Source organism: Terrapene carolina, unplaced genomic scaffold (assembly GCF_002925995.2).
Source record: "Terrapene carolina triunguis isolate 2854851 unplaced genomic scaffold, T_m_triunguis-2.0 Scaffold236, whole genome shotgun sequence".
Taxonomy (NCBI): domain Eukaryota; kingdom Metazoa; phylum Chordata; order Testudines; family Emydidae; genus Terrapene; species Terrapene triunguis.
Window position 1 is genome coordinate 3,298,756 of NW_020664587.1, and position 17,993 is coordinate 3,316,748.

At 43.5% G+C, this 17,993-nt stretch overlaps 1 protein-coding gene across 1 annotated transcript in view; it reads right to left on the minus strand.

The window, feature by feature from the left end:
• Positions 1 to 17,993, minus strand: part of HIVEP3 (human immunodeficiency virus type I enhancer binding protein 3) — a 94,168-nt gene that overhangs the window by 32,703 nt on the left and 43,472 nt on the right. The window contains exon 3 of the mRNA XM_024199798.2: positions 1,162 to 1,337. Within this exon, the coding sequence (XP_024055566.1) occupies positions 1,162 to 1,337 (176 nt within the window). The remainder of the gene's footprint in view (positions 1 to 1,161; positions 1,338 to 17,993) is intronic.

Below are 17,993 nucleotides of genomic sequence, written 5' to 3' on the forward strand. Positions count from 1 at the left end.
TTGATGAATCAAGTGCCCCCTGGAGCAGAGAGCCCATTTGCATAATCAGTTAACTGTGCTTGATTGTGTCCCAAACATTGCTTGGTTGACCAAGTGTGGGGATTTCTTAGAAGTGTGGTCCAGCTTTCTGGGTTATTTACAATGTGATTATACAGTTATTTACGATGGCTTTCAAAGGTCACGGATTGTTCTCTCGTGCCACAATTAAAGAAACAGAACCCATGCAACATTTACAATCTCTCTCAGAAGAGGTGGCTATGTGTAAAATGTTCAAAAGCATTTAAATGATACAAGTGCCTACAACCCATTGGCATTTCATGGTATTTAAGCACCTAAGTCACTTAGGCCCATTGAGAATTTTACTCTGTGTGCTTGCATTGCTTCCAGTCACACGGTGAAGCTGTTGAGCTGGGGATTTTTACACATCTGGCGGAACATTCCTGTGCTGTCACTTTCCCAGAGCACACATGATGGATTACAGTTGATGGTGTGAATTAAGACATTGATGGGTGTGTTTGCTGGGGAAGGTTAGCGATGGGTGTGTTAGGGGCGGGAAATGTTGCAAATCCTCATGTGCATCAATAGCAAGCTTCCTGTTAGAAAGCATGATCTTCTGGGAAGAACTGATTTGAGATGATGCATATTCTGCTGCAGCCACATGCAAGGGGGAAAGAGGATAATACACAGCACAAATATTGTCTTTGAGAGCACTAGCATGAAGAGCCACCCAGAGATTATCAACCAAGTGAGGAGACTGTGTTTGAACCCCAAATCGAAGGTGTTTCCCTACACAGCCAGATGCTGTTCAATTAAATCATTTGCAATGGTCGCCAGCCAGTCACTACTGGAACATGCTTCAGGACCTTTTTCTTTAGAAACACAGACTGGCTCATAGCACAGCTGCTATGCTGCAGGTGAACTCTTCAGTGAGGCTATTGCTTTCTGCAGTGACTCAGCAGGATGCATTCGAGCATAACACAGCATTGTTCAGTTCATACAATTTCAGCCAATTGCAGATTTCTCTTGCCACCGCCCCACCAAATCCTAGGGTTTTCCAGAATCAAGGAAGGCCCTTCCTTCCCTGTTACTAGTGCCCCCACGTAGGTCTGATCAGTAAGTCAATACACTAAGAAGAGGAGCTAAGAGCTGACTGTCTCTTACCTTTGGTTTTAAATGCAAAGTTACAGTACTTGCAGACGTATGGCCTGACGTCTGTGTGCGTGCGAATGTGTTTCTTCAGCATGCTGGGTTTCTTGCAGCGAATTCCACATTCCTCACATACATACTTCCCTCTTCCGCGGCCTCGCACATACACATACTCTTCGTTTGATTTGTACCTATGAGCAACAGGTGTCATGATAAAAAAAAAAAGATTCCCACCTCAAAAGAAGTAATAACTTTCCTAAAGTAATTCAGCACGTTATTGACACCAGAGGTGAAAGGCTGAACTAGCAATTTACCCAGAGTCACCAGCTATGAATAATTAGGCTAAACACAAAATATGTTCCAGCTCTTAAGCCCATTTGAGTCAAACGCCTCTCCCTCTGGAATAAGGTTTAATAATCTACAGCTGCCCTTCCCTCATGTCCATTGAGGCAATTAGCAAAATATCTGATAGAGCTACAGGGTGATCTGAACTTCCTAGTGCCCTCCCCACTCACAAACCCAGGCAAACTGGGGGAGTTGACCATAATCCAATTATTTGCCTCACAATCTATCTCATCTTCCCGAAAACTGTGAGCTGTATCGCTGTCAGCCGCTTCTTCAGACATATCCAAAAATATGCATGACTTGCTACTATACCATCTAAAATAGCTTCTCTTCGATGATCACCTATATCCCAGATAAACCACAGTTAAATTTTCAAAGGGATAACTTTAAAATCCAACTTGAAAGTTACCAAGATGCCACTCTGAAACCTGTGGCCCGTGCGCAGAATTCTAGCTGGGATTTGGGGACAAAACTTATCCAAAATATATCAGAGACAAGAAAAATTGAATTCTTTAACACATTGTGCTAGCACAGAAAATTAGGCTTCAAGGCCCCAGGTTCCTTCCCCACTGGCTCAGAGTGAGGAACAATGTTTGCCTGAAAGTATTAGACTGTAGATCCTTCCTTCTTATTATAAAGTCATGTACCTTCAGTCCACCCATTAGCACAATGGGACAGTTATTGTGAGGTGGGTATGAGTAATATTTGTGAGAGTCACAGAAGTCACCTGCCTCTTGCAGTTCAGCAAATGGAAGACGAACAGAGAAACATCAAATTGATCTCATCAGATAAATACAATAATAATAGACCAAGATTTTAAAAGTGACTAGTGATTTTGGGTGCCTCAATTTTTGGGTGTCCTATTGAGGCACCTTGAAAAGGTCTGATTTTCAGAAAATGCAGAGCATCCACTCTCTGAAAACCAGGGCTCCTTAAAGAGTCTCAAGTGGGGAACCCACAGATTGAATCACCCCAAACCACTACTCACTTTTTAACATCTTGGTCAACAAAGACTAACGTCAAAACTACAAAGGGGAAAATGTCATCAGCATTGAAGAGGAATGGAGCAGGAATGGCAGCATGGAGCTACTTTGTCACGAGTAGCTTGGGTGCTTAGATAAATGAAGGTGTGATTAACCTTACAAAATATTTGTACTATAGAAACCCAGAGGAATTCAAAGCTGAGTACTGAAGCGGTCTGACAATGTTGGTTCAGTGGCTAGGGTGCTATCTTTGAAATCACGAGACCTAGGTTTAATTCCCTGCACTGCTATAGACTTCCTGTGAGATCTTGGATAAATCACGTAGTCTTTCCTGACTCAGTTTTTCACCTGTAAAATGGGGATAACAATACTTCCCTACCTCATAGGAGTGTTCTGAACATAAATATGTTTAAAAGATAGTGAGATGCTCAGATACATCAATGAGTGGCCATAGAAGTAATTTAGGGCTTGTCTACATGGGGAGGTTCAGGAAAATTAATCCAAATTAACTAAAGGAGTGACCTTAGAAGTAGATCAGCTAAACCACTTCAAATGCCTGTGTGAATGCTGTTATTCGGAATTAAAGTGGCCTTAATTTGGTTTAGTTTAATTCACTTTGAAATTAACCAAATTAAGGCCACTTTAATTCTGAATGAGTGTATTCACACAATGCAGTTTAACTAATCCACTTCGAATTCACACCTTTATTTAATTTGAATTAACTTTCCTGGATGTCCCCATGTAGACAAGCACTTAGGGACAGGTTTACACTAAAAAGTTAGGTTGACTGAGCTATGTCGCTCAGGGAATGTGAAAAATCACACCTCTGAGACACATAGTAAAGCCAATATAACCCTCCATGTACACAGCACTAGGGTGACAGAAGAATTCTTCTCTCAATCCAGCTACCGCCTGTTGTAGAAGTGGATTAACTACAGTGAAAGGAGAACCCCCTCCTGTTGCCATTGTGAATATCTACGCTGAAGCGCTACAACGGTGTAAATGCAGCTCTGCAGCTGTGTTGCTGTAGCAATTTCAGTGTAGACATAGCCTTAGGTAGATCCAGGGAACAAAAACAGAGGAAGCAAGAGAAAAAATGGGTGTCCACAGAAAATCCAGTCTAGCCTCGAATATTGAGAATACCAGTACTCCCAGGCACAGTCATCTAAAAGTTACCAGTAAAAAAATGGTAAGCAGTGACATTTCTCAACATAAAGCAGAATTTCTTTTCAGGTCACGACAGAGTAATTCTGTCAGTCCCGCATCCTTTCTCCTTAGAAGGAGCTGTGCAGTACACTGAAACATTGTCAAACACATGCTTTCATGATAATCGATGATCTCCTTTTTTTTTTTTTTTTTACAGGAAGTGGGGAAGATTGGGGATACTTGGAAATGTCACGGTTGCTTATTCAAAACAGGGCTGAGGAGGGGTTGCCATCTGACATGCTTTGAAATAGCAGCACCTTATGAACATCTACTGATATTCTCACTACCTCCCTGTGACACAGGCACATAACGTGCCACTACATCTTTACAGATTCTTTGATAAGCAATGAATGATACCATGATATTAGAGGTCTATTTGAGATACCGCTAGCATAAGGACTACTGGGGTAATGCCATCTACTTACAAAGGCAACGCTGAAGATATTAGGGCAATCAGTATACTTTAGCTATTTTGCGAGGGGTACCGAGCATTGGCCTACGTGAAGCCAGTATCTGGAGAGTATCTACTAATTTTGGGTGCCCAGCATACCTAAGTGTCTCCAGTTAGATACCTAAAACTAACAACATGCTGAGACAGCGAGGGTCCGTCGCGCCAAATGTCAATGGCCAAATTGTACGACTTTATTTCAGACATCTAAAAGCTGCACAGGATTATTACTGACCTGGTGCAGTCAAATTAATCCCGGATGACCATGTGAACACGGCCTGTCTGTGGCTGGGCAATGTCTCCTCCTGACCTCAAGTCTGATCTTCAGAGCTTCAGGTGAGGGGACTTGATCTGTGAAGGGGACTACATGACCAAAAAGTGCCAGCCAGCGATGACTGATGACGACTTCAAGCCTCTCAAGACCAGTTCTCAATAACACATCCCTCTTGCTGATAAAATCAAACCATCTTATGCCCAGTAGTCGCTGCTGACAATGCATATGAAATGTCTCCAGCCTCCTGTTTAAGCAACGTCCATGTTTCAGATCCGTATAAGAGGTTTGATAAATCTGTACTTTTACATAACCCCAAACTCAGGCATCCAAAAACAACAGACAAAGCTGTCCAATGGCTCTTGTTCATTCACTCAGTGATTCAGTGGAAGAGCTGGGAGTCCGGATTCCCCGTCCCCTGCTTTAACCATTTTCCATGCCCCCTCCTGCTATTCAATTCTTTTTGTCATTATTCTGTGTAATATTGTGTAATAATCATATTGCCATTTCAAAAACAAAATTGCTCCTTTATCAGCCATGTACTTGTGCTATCCTTAATCACGCTCTCACATAGAGCTGTTTGAGTAACTCCTTTGTGTCCATGCCTCTGACGAAGTGGGCATTCACCCACGAAAGCTTATATGCTCCAATACATCTGTTAGTCTTAAAGCTGCCACAGGACTCTCTGTTCCTTTGTGTCCAGCAGCCCCTTCGTTAGCCTCGTGAATGATATCAGTGGCTGACTTCTCCTGGACAAAGTGACACACAATTTGATCTGAAATTAGACATTGCAGCATATCTGACACTCACTGAGGCTGAGTCCGCCTAGAAGGAAGGGCTTCCTGTCCCACTCATTTAGTACATCTTGACGGGGGCCAGAGAAACAGAGAACCCTAAACAAAACCCAAACCAACCAATCCAAATGAAGTGTGCCATAAAAGCGGAGATGGCTGCTGAAAATGCCCTGTAACTGCTACCGAGAGAGTGACATGTTTGTGGAGGTAATTACCACACTAGGAGGCTACCGCTGCCTTTCTTTGTGGGTCTATGTTCACATAATTTGCATCAGACAGACAAATCAATGACAGGCCACTTCACTGAAGGGTTTACCCTCAACAAGGGACCTTCCTGCTCCGTAGCATTTACTGTAACCAGACTCCTCCACTACTCACAGTGTAAGTTTGTGTCAGCAAGTTTGTGCTTCTTTTCCAGAGCGCTTTGGAACTCATAATCCCACCGTAAGCCACTGAAATCTCCGATGGTGCCATGGTTTCCACACCATGTTGAAAGGGTTTGAAACCTGTGAGGCTAAATGACCATTGTTTGGTCAGTCTAAGCTTGGAAAGGGCCCCTTTAAAGCAACAAAATGGAAGATGAAGGATGAGCTTATTATTGCATTTTAGAAAGTAACCCTGGCTTGAGAAACATGCCCATGTTAGACTTCACGTGGCTACTACAGATATGATTCCGAACACAGGAATTGCCATAGCTGGGACACCTAGGCCAGGATCCTTTCAGCAGTAGTGGCAAGTGCCAGACTCATAGATTTTAACACCAGAAGGACCATTAAGACCATCTCCTCTGACCTCCAGCATAACACAGGCCCGAGATGTTTCAAGGAAGGCTGCTAGAAACCCTGCAATGGGCAGTTATGGGACAATCTGCTCGCAGAGAAAGTTTCCTCCTAACGCTCTTGGAGATTGGCTGCTACCTTAAAGCATGAGGATTTATATCCCTGTTGCAATTCTTGTTTAATTTGTAATATTGACTATTATAGCTCTGGATGTGTGTGTTAGCCATGTAAATGTGTAATTCCTTTTTTAATACTGCTAAGCTTTTTGGTCTTCATGATGTTTTGTGGCAATGAGTTCCACAGATTAATTGTGCACTGGGTGAAATAGTATTTCCTTTATCAGTTTTGAATTTGTTGCCTTTCATTTTGTTTGTTTTTTGAATATTACTGTAGACTGAGCAGAGATCATCACTGAGTTGCCCACAATGATGCTCAGGTAACCCAGTAAGGTGAATGAGTAGTTCAAATTATTGCCTCCAATATGCACTACTTAGCATTTATCAGCACTACATTCCACCTGTCATCATGCTGCCCATTAACCTGACTTTTGCTCCTCTGAAGTTGCTCACAGTTTTCTCTGGTCTTGACTAACCTATTTAATGTTGTGCCATCTGCAAATTTTGCCTCCTGATTAACCCCATTTCCAGATCTTTAATAAATGCATTGCTAAGTATTATTATAGTACAAAACATTAAGAAATATATTTCATGGCATTTCCAGACAGCTGTCAACTAGGAGCTCAAATCAGTTCATAACCAAGTAAGCCTCACTATCTCCTTTTATAATCCCAGTTTTACAAGGTGGGAAATTGGGCACAGCAAGTCAGTGGCTGAGCTGGGTATGGGAACTTGGACTCCTGACTCACAGTTCCCTCCTATAATATTGAAATATGTGTGTTGTAGACACTACTCCCTGATCTCCAATCAAACCTCAAGGGGCAAATATCTCAGATGAACAGGACTGAAGTCAGACAAATTGGACCTAGCCCAAAAAGAAAGTCTATTATAAATGTATTATTACAAATTTTCACTGGGTCCTGAATCAAGCACTAGCCACTGAAAAAGCATGCAACACCAAAACAATCCCATCATCCCATCTGGGCCACTCACCAGCAAACCTCAAGTCCATCTGTAAAGTGGGAACAGTATTTCCTTTCGCCCACCCTTTTCCTGTCTTGTCTATTTAGACTGTAAGCTCTTTGGGGCAGGAATTGTCTTCTATTATGTGTTAATGTAGCGCCAAGAACAACTGCAGCCTGATTGCAGTTAGGCCCTCTAAGGATCACAAGGCTGGTTTTAGCTAAGGGGATTCCCACAGGGATTGAGGGAAATTAAATTTCCCCACAGGTGGTATCACAGACACTAGTGCAGCTTCAATGTTCAGGAGCGTCTGCAAAAATTGTATGCACACACACACATTATGGGGGTGGGGGTGGGGGAGGCTGGTGTATCCACTGAATTCCATGCTCCTACCCCTAGCCACAGCACACTGCACTGCTATCACTGTATCTGGGGCTCTCTGTAGAAGCAAAGGACAGGGAAGGATTTGCCCTTTAATTTGATGTCAGACCGGGTTACAACATTAAAAATACAGCTTGCTCTCTGGAGCACTACAGTGATCAGGTTCCTTATACGTTTCAGTCCCATCTGCCCACCAAGACAGAATGGAGAGATGGCAAGACGGGCGCACATGTATCTGCAGACCACATAAAATCGGACAGGTCTAATTTTAGACCTTGCTGCCCTTGATGGTGCCTCTTCTGCACAAATGACAATGTAATCACTTGGAGAAACAACACGCGTCTCTCAATTCTGCAGTGGCCGTTCTATGAGCTTTTTATGTACTGAGAATACATAGAACTGCATTCTCAAAGTCTATGTAACTTCATCTTCCTTTGGTAACATATAACAGGTGCTGGTCTCTGGCGTTATTCAGTGCTTAATTCATTCCAAATACAGTGTTTGGTTTATCTATTTAAAGGGGGTAGCCTGGACTGGGAGATGGAGTACGCGACTGGGAGTCAGGAGACCTGGGTTAAAATTAGATCCATTCGGTTGCAAATATGGGCTCTGAAGGGAAGTGGTGGAAGCACCACAGCTCAGGATATTTAAGATAGACAAGTCAAGACACTAGTGAATATCCAACAGGGAACAATTATGCATTGAGCGAGTAGATGGACTGGATGATATAAAAGGTCTCTGCCATCTCTAACTTCTATGATTCCATGAAATGAAACATAGCTGCAAACTGCAGTAGATTAAGATGGTCTGACCATATCTTCAGATGAATTTACTTTCTACTTCAGCTGCCATGGGTCAGGTTTTACACTATTAACTGCTACTAAGAGGGCATTTAGAGATACGGTTAGTACTGGCTAGGCTAAATATGCCATCACAAGTGTTGCTCAGACTTTGAGGCTCAGCTCCCTGGGGGGGAACTCTAACCTTTTTCAGGACAGGCACTAGCCAGCTCAGGAGAAATAAAAAAGAGAAGGGTTTATTGTGTTCCCTTGGTAGAGAGTTCTGTAGTCGCTAAGGCCCAAGTGAAAACAATCTATTGCACACTGAATATTTCATTGATGATCCTGCTTTAGCTGAGTCCTGTTAGAAAACAACTATGAGATCATTAAACATAGCTGCTGCCTTTGACCAGAGTGGCCCACATGGGTGCACCTCACCCCCCAAAAACACGATTGCCAGGAAGATAAACCCATTCTAGACCATGTAGCCTCACGTGGAGAGGCTTAAAGAATGGCCTGTATCTTAGGAGAAGTCATCCCAGAACCCCTGTGCTGGCAGAGAAAAGAATCTTCATGACTGGCAAACTGGCGTTTATTGAAAGCTAATTTATTTGATTTCCACTTGGGCCTCTTGATCAAGCTTCCCTGACCATCCCTCCCCACCCTGACTGCTTGATCAGGCCCAGGGCCGGCTCTGGCTTTTTTGCCGCCCCAGGCAAAAAAGCCTCCCGCCGCCCCCCGCCTCGGCGGGGAGCGCGGCAGGGGAGGGCGGCGAGCCCGCCGCGGCTCCGCTGGCGGCTGGAGCGCCGGGAGGAGGGCAGAGAGCCCGGCCGGGGCCCCACTCTCCCCGACCGGCTGGAGTGCCGGGAGGAGGGCGGAGAGCCCGCCGCGGCTCCGCTCTCCCCGGCGGCCAGAGCGCCGGGGGGAGGGCAGCGAGCACAGCTGGGGCTCCGCTCTCCCCGGTGGCCAGAGCGCCGGGGGGAGGGCAGCGAGCCCGCCGCGGCCCCGGTCTCGGGCCGGAGCGCCGCGCTGCCCCCCTCCAGGTGCCGCCCCAAGCACATGCTTAGTGGGCTGGTGCCTGGAGCCGGCCCTGATCAGGCCTTACTGTTGTTTCAGACACCTGGTAAAAAGTGAAGACACAGAGGGAGGGGGAAAAAAGCTATTCCCCAGGTTTTGCAGCAGAATTCTAACTGGGATGACATCACCACACAGGGCTACCTGTGACGGTCTGACACCGTCATATAAAAGACGAGGTCCTGCTGACCTCACCCGTGAGTCATGCCACAGAAGTAGTAGGATTACTTCATCGAGTGAGGCATGCAGGACTGGGCCCTGTCTTCATTCATTACTGAACATGGTGTTAGCACATTAAAGATGTCAACGGCTATTTACATATGGCAATGATGGTTATTGCTATATCTGATACTACGCCATCCATGAAGATGTCAGGCCAAGCCCAGGAAAGAAAACCTTTCCACATGCATACAACTGCTTTTGAGGCCCTTAACCCTCTAAAACATTTCTCATGCAAACAACTAAGACTGGAGAGAAAGACACAGTATAATCACTAGTGCTATTAGTATTAATTTCACAACATTATTTAGGAGCTTCTCAGCTAATGGCCCTTAGCAAACAGTATTGTTTTCTATGCGTTGCTATCTTTTTGATGCATTGACATTTCACATTAATTTGCTATTCATGACAGGGGAAAGCATGTAAATACATTTTAAAAGAAGATCCTGTCCTTATATTAGGCTGCCACAATAAATATTACACTGGCACTGTTTGAAAGCATTAAAAAGTAATAGCAGGATAGTACTAACAAATGGAAACAACAATTACATTACAGCAGAAGAGCTACCCAGCTAAAGACACAGTTATTAGTATTTAAAATCAGCTAATAGTGACTAATCAATGTATGCTCAGAGATTTGAAGATGTTAAGTGCTATATACGTGCCAGATATTATTATTTCTACACTCAGTGATATTAATTGTAGATTGCATTTTCATCCTGAAGGCTCCCAAAGCACTCTACAGAGGAATTGCTTTATTCACCATTGAAATGCAGCCACCTCTAAGGTTGAAGGTAATCGCTGTTTAATAGGGCAGAACAACTCTATGCAACAATTTAGGAGGAGAAGTGTACTGAAAGCAGGGAAATGTTAGAATTTCTGTAGAATCCTTGACTTCTGGGCCTCCTCTATGCTTCCATGTAATGGGATTCTCATTAATTAGTCAGCAGCATTGTTAGCCAGTCACACTGCTCCTGACATAGTGAAAACACATGAAGTCATTTCTACCAGTTTAGAAACTGGCATTAGTTGACAGTTATGGTTGCTGATGGACTAATAGCTCCCATTAAACAGAATTCGCTCTAGATTTCTCATCTTTGTCGTCTACTGCAGCGGTTCTTAAACTGGGGTCTATGGACCCCTGGGGGTCCACGAGGGTAATTCAGGGGGTTCATGAGCATGCCTGGGACCACTGGACCCACTGATCAACTCCTTCTCCTCCCTCCCAGCGCCTTCTGCACGCCGCAGAATAGCTGTTCAGTGGCATGCAGGAGGTGCTGAGAGGGAGGGGGAGGAGTAGGGAGGGGGCGTGCTTGGGGGAGGGGCGGAAAGAGGAGGGTCAGGGGTGGGAAGGGGGGGGGCGGGGGGGAGGCCTTGGGGGAAGGAGTGGAGTGGGGGTGGGGCCTAGGGCTGAGTGGTGGTTGAGCACCCCCGAGGAAAATTACAAGCTGGCTTCGGGGTCCACAAAATTTTTAAAATCAAAATGGGGTCCTTGGGTTGCTAAAGTTTGAGAACAGCTGGTCTACCATATTGCAAAACATGAGTTTGAAAATCTCTAAAGACAACTTTAAAAAGAAATGTAAGCAGCTCATTTTCTCTTGGGCTTGAGCAGAGTAGAAAGGGTCGGAGTTTGAGGGCACTGCAAAGAAACTGCTGTGGAAGATGGCTGTGAGATAAGGAAAAGCTACTGCCTGCAGTTTACAATAGCCTTGATTTGTGTCCCACAGGCAGATCACCTGCAGTAATGTCCCTCCTTTCTTTGGATGTGAAATGGCAGGCGGATGAGAGCATCACTACACTGCAGTCTACATGGTCACAGACTCCTTCAGCTGCTGTCAGAATGCCGCTGGCACCGCTGACTGGCTAAGTGGGTGTAGGCCAGAACTGATACTAGCAGTGGTTAGGACACTGTTCTAAAAGCAGATTAATGCTTGCCCAGCACGCCAGCAAAAATAAACAAATTAGCGATGACACTAGCTGCGGCTGTGTTTGCTTCAAAAAGCCACAGCAGCAGCTTGAGCCAGTGAGCAATGTGATAGGGCACCAAGACCAGTGTGATTTGGGGGTGTATGCACCAAAACCAGTGTGATTTGGGGGTGTATGCACCAAGACCAGTGTGATTTGGGGGTGTATGCACCAAGACACCACATCCAGGAGCAGGTAGTCTCTCTCGGTCTAATCACACCTGCGATTCTGTGTTTAGCTCTTTGCACTTCATGGCCAGAACAACGTAGACAAACTGGAGGAAGTTCAGAGAAAAATATTTATTGGGGGTAGTGGGGACTGAGCGGTGAGGAAAGATTAACACAACTAGATCTGCTTAGCATGGCTCAATGCCAGCAAGATGGGTGGGCAGATGTTAACTGTCTCAAAATATTTCATGGATGCTAACGATGGAGAGAAGTTATTTGGGGAGGGGGGAGCTTTGAAATTATGGGGTGAAACTACGAAAGGGAAAATTTAGGCTGAATAACAGCAAAAACTCCGGGCAGTGACAGCTACTTGGTGAGTTCTACACAGTTTTTGTACTGATTTAAGTAGTCCAGCCCTTAGTGTGGGCACAGTCACAATGGTATAAAGGTGCCTTATACAGGTATAGCTCATTCCTGTACATTTATGGAAATAAGCTTTACTAGTAGAAGCACCTTCATGCCAGTCTAGCTGCATCCACACTAGGGGCTTGTACCACGTATCGATACTGGTTTCAAACTGAAAAGTGTATAAAGAAGCCCTTAGGCAGGGTCTGCACTGGAAATATTTGCCAGTAGAGTAACGTTGGTTGGGGAGTGATTTTTTTGCAACGTTTCTACACCAGCAAAAGCCCTGGTGTAGATGAAGTTATAATGGCATAAAAGTGCTTTTGCAAGTATCGCTTATTTCACTTGGGGAACTAGTATAAGCGATACTGGCAATAGATGCAGTATAAGCCGCATCAACACTAGGAAGGTTCATTGGTAGCTATACCATTATACTACATTTTTGAGAGTAGGCCAGGCCTTAGAATTTTATGTAATCTCTCCAGAAAAGGTAGTGACGCCCCACTGCCTAAGTTAATATGAGCCGGAGTGGACAAACCACTAGCAAACAGACTATAGGGCAGTTTCCCAAATGGGACAGCAGGAATGGACTAGATTTACCTTACAGCTCTTTTCCACCTCTGACTATTATGCTTCAGTGAACATTCCTTGATCCTCAGTGTAATTCTGGCACCTGACCCTTTTGTGATGCTTGCTATAGCTGTTTTGTTTGCTGTTATTACTACATCACTGACAGACCCTCAAATAGCCTATGACTCAGTAAGTTGCTCCTTCCCATGTCTGGGATATGCATCAGATCAAACAGGAAAAAGAAACAGATAAAGCTGAAATGCTGTTTGGGAAACCTTCATGGGCATTTGAAAGAGGACAAGAGGTTACGCTGCTACCCTATTAGCCCTGGACAAGAGAGGTTCCCATGAATAATATCAGTCATAAGAATCTTTTCCACTTATACTCTATCCAAAGATCTCAAAGCACTTAATAAACAGCAATGGGATTGCCCAGATTCTCCCCTGACGACACCCAATGCAACTCCATTAAAAGCAATGATCTTCAAGTCAGGGCATAGTGTTACTCAGTGAATCTGGCTTCAGAGCCCAGGGTGAGGTAGGTTCTATTATCTTCCTTTTACAGATTGGGAAACTGGAACACAGAAAGTGATTTGCCCAACGTCTCACAGTGAGTCAGTGGCAGTGCCTGAAAGAGAACCCAGGAGTCCTGACTCCCAGTCTGCTACCTTGACCACAAAACTATCCAACACTAACGGACGGCACAGCAAGCAAAGTCTGAGATAAAGATATTTTCCTTCTATAAGGTGAACTGTCCATCCTAGGGACCGCATCTTGGGGACATATTTCAGCAGAGGTACCAGGTCTGGTCTCTGTCACCACTGATGTCACTTAATTGTCATCACAAGCAACGCAGTCCAGTTCAGCATAGCTTCAGTGGCACTATGCCAATTTACACCAGATGAGGATCTGGCCCTATGGTATAAAAACTTCCTCAGAGCTGAAACCACACTGCAAACTTGACATTATACTCACTACAAGGCAGCTCCAGCTTCAGTCTCCTGCACAGAGCACGCTGCAGCTGAGAAGGACTGAATACTGCTTTTGTGCACAGGTTAAACAGTCTCCCTCTGGACCTCCTTTCAGTTAAACACCACTGCAAGAGCAGAGACGTACTACAGTACTACTTTGTCCCACTACTGTCTTTTGTTCTCTTTTTGGAGAAACAGTCTATCCCTATGTCCAAAAGACGATAGACAGAAATGCAACAACTACTGCAGAATACACGTGATCTGAACACCGACGCAACCCAAGTTGGCACTGAGGTCTATAAATAATAACAAGGAAAATGATGTAATTTGGAGATCCTAGAGTGACACACAGACACCACTGCTCCCCCTGCCCTCCCAATACACTCCTTTACTTTGAGGATTCATTGTACTAAATGGATGCTGCACAAAAGCTAGCTGAGAATTTAACTTTATTTCCTGGCACCAATCAGCTGACTTGGGTCAGTGTTACAGAAGTGTGACAGTGTCAGTATCCACCGATTCCAGGAGTGCTGTTACAGCTTCACCTTTCCTTTTTGCAAAATCAAACACAAATAAAATAAAATATTAGACAAAAATAACCACCACAAACTAGCACAACCAACTGATAAACTGTACATAGAGACAGTCTAGGATGGAGGCCAGGACAGGTGGGGTGACATCCCCCACCCACAAGAGATGAGATGATCCTCAGTATCTGACCCTCGGTGGCTTTTGACTGACAAGGAAAACCATTTGATACTTCCTGTCTTGAAAACAGTTCCTTTTGCAGTAGGTTCTTCAGCTGCTGAGATTGATCCACTGTCTGGAGCTTGTGGATGTCTTCATTCAGGAGCCTTTTATCCCTCCTATAGGGTTGAATGTCATGGGATAGCACTTCTGTTTGATGGCCTTATTCAAATCTTCTGGATCTGTACCAATCCTTAGCACGTTTGGTTGTATTATAGTAACCATGCTGTTAGCCCACTCATTCAGGTTCTGAATTCTCTCAATAACATCTAATTTTATCATTCACGTTTTGATTTCTCTTTCTGTGCTAATGGCATTTTACGTGTGCCTGTAGTTTGGGAGACACTCTGAGTCAATATTAATGTGATGTACCATATCCTGACTGAATCCCAGTCCATTAAACACCACATCAAATTCTTTCAGAAAATGTTTTGGATCCTGGTCAATTACAAGTTGTGCACCCATTTGGTCATCTGCAGACTGCTCTTCCATTCAAGCATACATGGGACTTCCTGTTTTGCTATTTCATACTCTACTGAATGGCATGTCACATAATCTCGTATGTGTCTACTATATAAAACAACCTTAAGTTTCTACATTAACATCTTCTGCCACTAAACCTCCGACTATGCTTGCTGTGATTACATGATAAATAGCTCCAGTGTCTTTTGAAATTCACTTTTTTCCCTTTTATTTCCAGTCTCACAATCTCATAGACTCATAGACTTTAAGGTCAGAAGGGACCATTATGATCATCTAGTCTGACCTCCTGCACAATGCAGGCCACAGAATCTCACCCACCCACTCCTGTAACAAACCTCTAACCTATGCCTGAGTTATTGAAGTCCTCAAATCGTGGTTTAAAGACCTCAAGGTGCAGAGAATCTTCCAGCAAGTGACCCGTGCTCCACGCTGCAGAGGAAGGCAAAAAACCTCCAGGGCCTCTGCCAATCTGCTCTGGAGGAAAATTCCTTCCCAACCCCAAATATGGCGATCAGTTAAACCCTGAGCATGTGGGCAAGACTCACCAGCCAGAACCCAGGAAAGAATTCTCTGTAGTAACTCAGATCCCACCCCATCTAACATCCCATCACAGACCACTGGGCATATTTACAATCTGTTGTAGAACCCTGTGTTTCTGTATCACTGTCATAGTTTGGACCATGAACTTAATGTCCATGACTGTGTTTGGTTTTGTATTTCTTTGCTATTTGTGCCAAGAGCAATACACTTTTGCTAAATGGTTGCTTTTACTGCATACACAACACTAAACCCTTTGTGTTGAACATCCTCATGTTATAATGATCTCCACATTTATTTCAAACAAATATTGTCTCTGCTGTTTATTGACTCTTGGGTTCAGTCTTTACACACTCCTAATTAGTTCTTTCACTGCTTGCTAATGTTTTCATTTGGGAAGCAAAACTTTCACTAGCCCTTAAAAAATTCATTGTTCTTCATAGATTCCAACAGATCATTGTGATCATTTACTTTGACCTCCTGTATAGCACAGATCATAGAACTTCCCCCAAATAGTTCCTGGAACAGATCTTTCAGAATAACATCCACCACGATCCACGGTAAATTGTTACAATGATTAATTACTCTCACAGTTGACTCTTTCACCAACAGAAGTTGGTCCAATAAAAGATATTCCCTCACCCACCTTGTCTCTCTAATATCCTTGGACCAACACAACAAAACTAAGCAAAAATTTATGCCTTCCTTCCAGTTTGAATTTATCTAACTTCAACTTCCAGCCATTGGATTGTGTTATACCTTTCTCTGCTAGACTGAAAAGCCCATTATTAAATATCTGTTCCCATGTAGGTACTTATAGACTGTAATCAAGTCACCCCTTAACCTTCTTTTTGTTAAGCTAAACAGATTGAGCTCCTGGAGTTTATCACTACAAGGCAGGTTTTCTAACACTTGAATCATTCTCATGGCTCTTCTCTGAACCCTCTCCAATTTATCATCATCCTTTGTGAATTGTGGGCTCCACAACTGTACACAGTATTCCAGCAGCAGCCACCGCAGTGCCAAATACAGAAATCGAATAATTGCTCTACTCTTACTCAAGATTCCCCGTTTATGCATCCCAGGATCGCATGTGCTCTTTTGGCCACAGCATCACACTGGGAGCTCATGTTCAGCTGATTATCCACCATGACCCCCAAGTCTTTTTCAGAGTCCCTGGATAGAGTCCCATATCCTGTAACTATGGCCGACATTCTTTGTTCCCACATGTACACATTTACCTTTAGACATCTTAAAATGCATATTGTTTGCTTGCGTCAAGTTTACCAGGTGATCTAGAAGATCACTGTGAATCAGTGACCTGCCCTCTTCATTATTTACCACTCCCGCAATTTTTATGTCATCTGCAAACTTTATCAGTGATTTTATGTTTTCTTCCAGTTAATTAATAAGATGTTAAATAGCATAGAGCCAAGAACCATTTCCTGTGGGACCCCACTGGAAACTGACCCGCTAGATGACAAATCCCTATTTACAGTTACATTTTGAGACCTATCAGTTAGCTAGTTTATGATCCATTTAACGTGTGCCATGTTAATTTTATATCATTCTAGTTTTTTAATCAAAATACTGTGTTGCACTAAGTCAAATACCTTACAGAAGTCTAAGTAGATTATGTCAACACTATTACTTTTACCATCAAACTTGTAACCTTATGAAATGAAGTTAATTTCTCATAGTAACCTTGCTTTGAGATAGTTATTTCTTACATGGGTATCACAAACAATCCAGTTACCTAGCGTGAATCAAGGTTCTAAAAGTTTAATGTTTCTTTCATGGGACAACATCAGTAACCATTGACTCCAGAGGCTGCTGTCATAGTAATGTATGCTAAAGTCCAGCACCACACCTGATACACAGCTTCCTGTGCTTCAACTCACTACAAATAAATCAATCTTAGATCAGGCCTGGTAAGTGAATTTCACTTCTGTGAAAAAAGTCAAGGTTTCTGGGGAAAAAATTGTACTGAATCAGGACAAAAAAGCCAAATCTCTACAATTTTTGCAATTTTGAAATTTTACAATTTCACAAAATTTCATTTCAGAAACATCAAACAATCCCTTTGCAGGAACCTTTCAGTATTTCTGAAACTAAATATACTCCCCTGCCTCCCAGGAGGTTGACCGGTGGGCAGCTGAGCTGGCAGGAAAAACATTTCCAGTTTCCTTCAAAAGATTTGTCAAATGTGACACATTTCTGTGGAACGCACTGCATTCGATGATTCTGACGAAAACATTCCCTTGGAAGATTTCCCACCTGCTCTCTCATACTCTTCACGTTTACAATCTACACGTCAATAGATGACACAAATGGCTCTTCAGGTACAAAGAAAAGATGACAAAACAGCTACAATGTGAACAGAGATTAAGTAAACGAAATAAAGATGCCTAATAATATTAAGAACCATTAAGTCAACAGAGCCAAATAATTTAACCTCTGCTGATTCCCAAATGCATGTAATACTTAGAAACTCCTCTGGTGCTTTTCAGCCATAGATCTCAAAGCACTTTACAAAGCTAAGGAAGCAACAATATCAGCACCTTCTGTCAGATGAAGGCACTGAGACATGGAGAGTGGAAATTACTTGCCCAAAATTACACTGAATCACTGGCAGAATTGGAAAT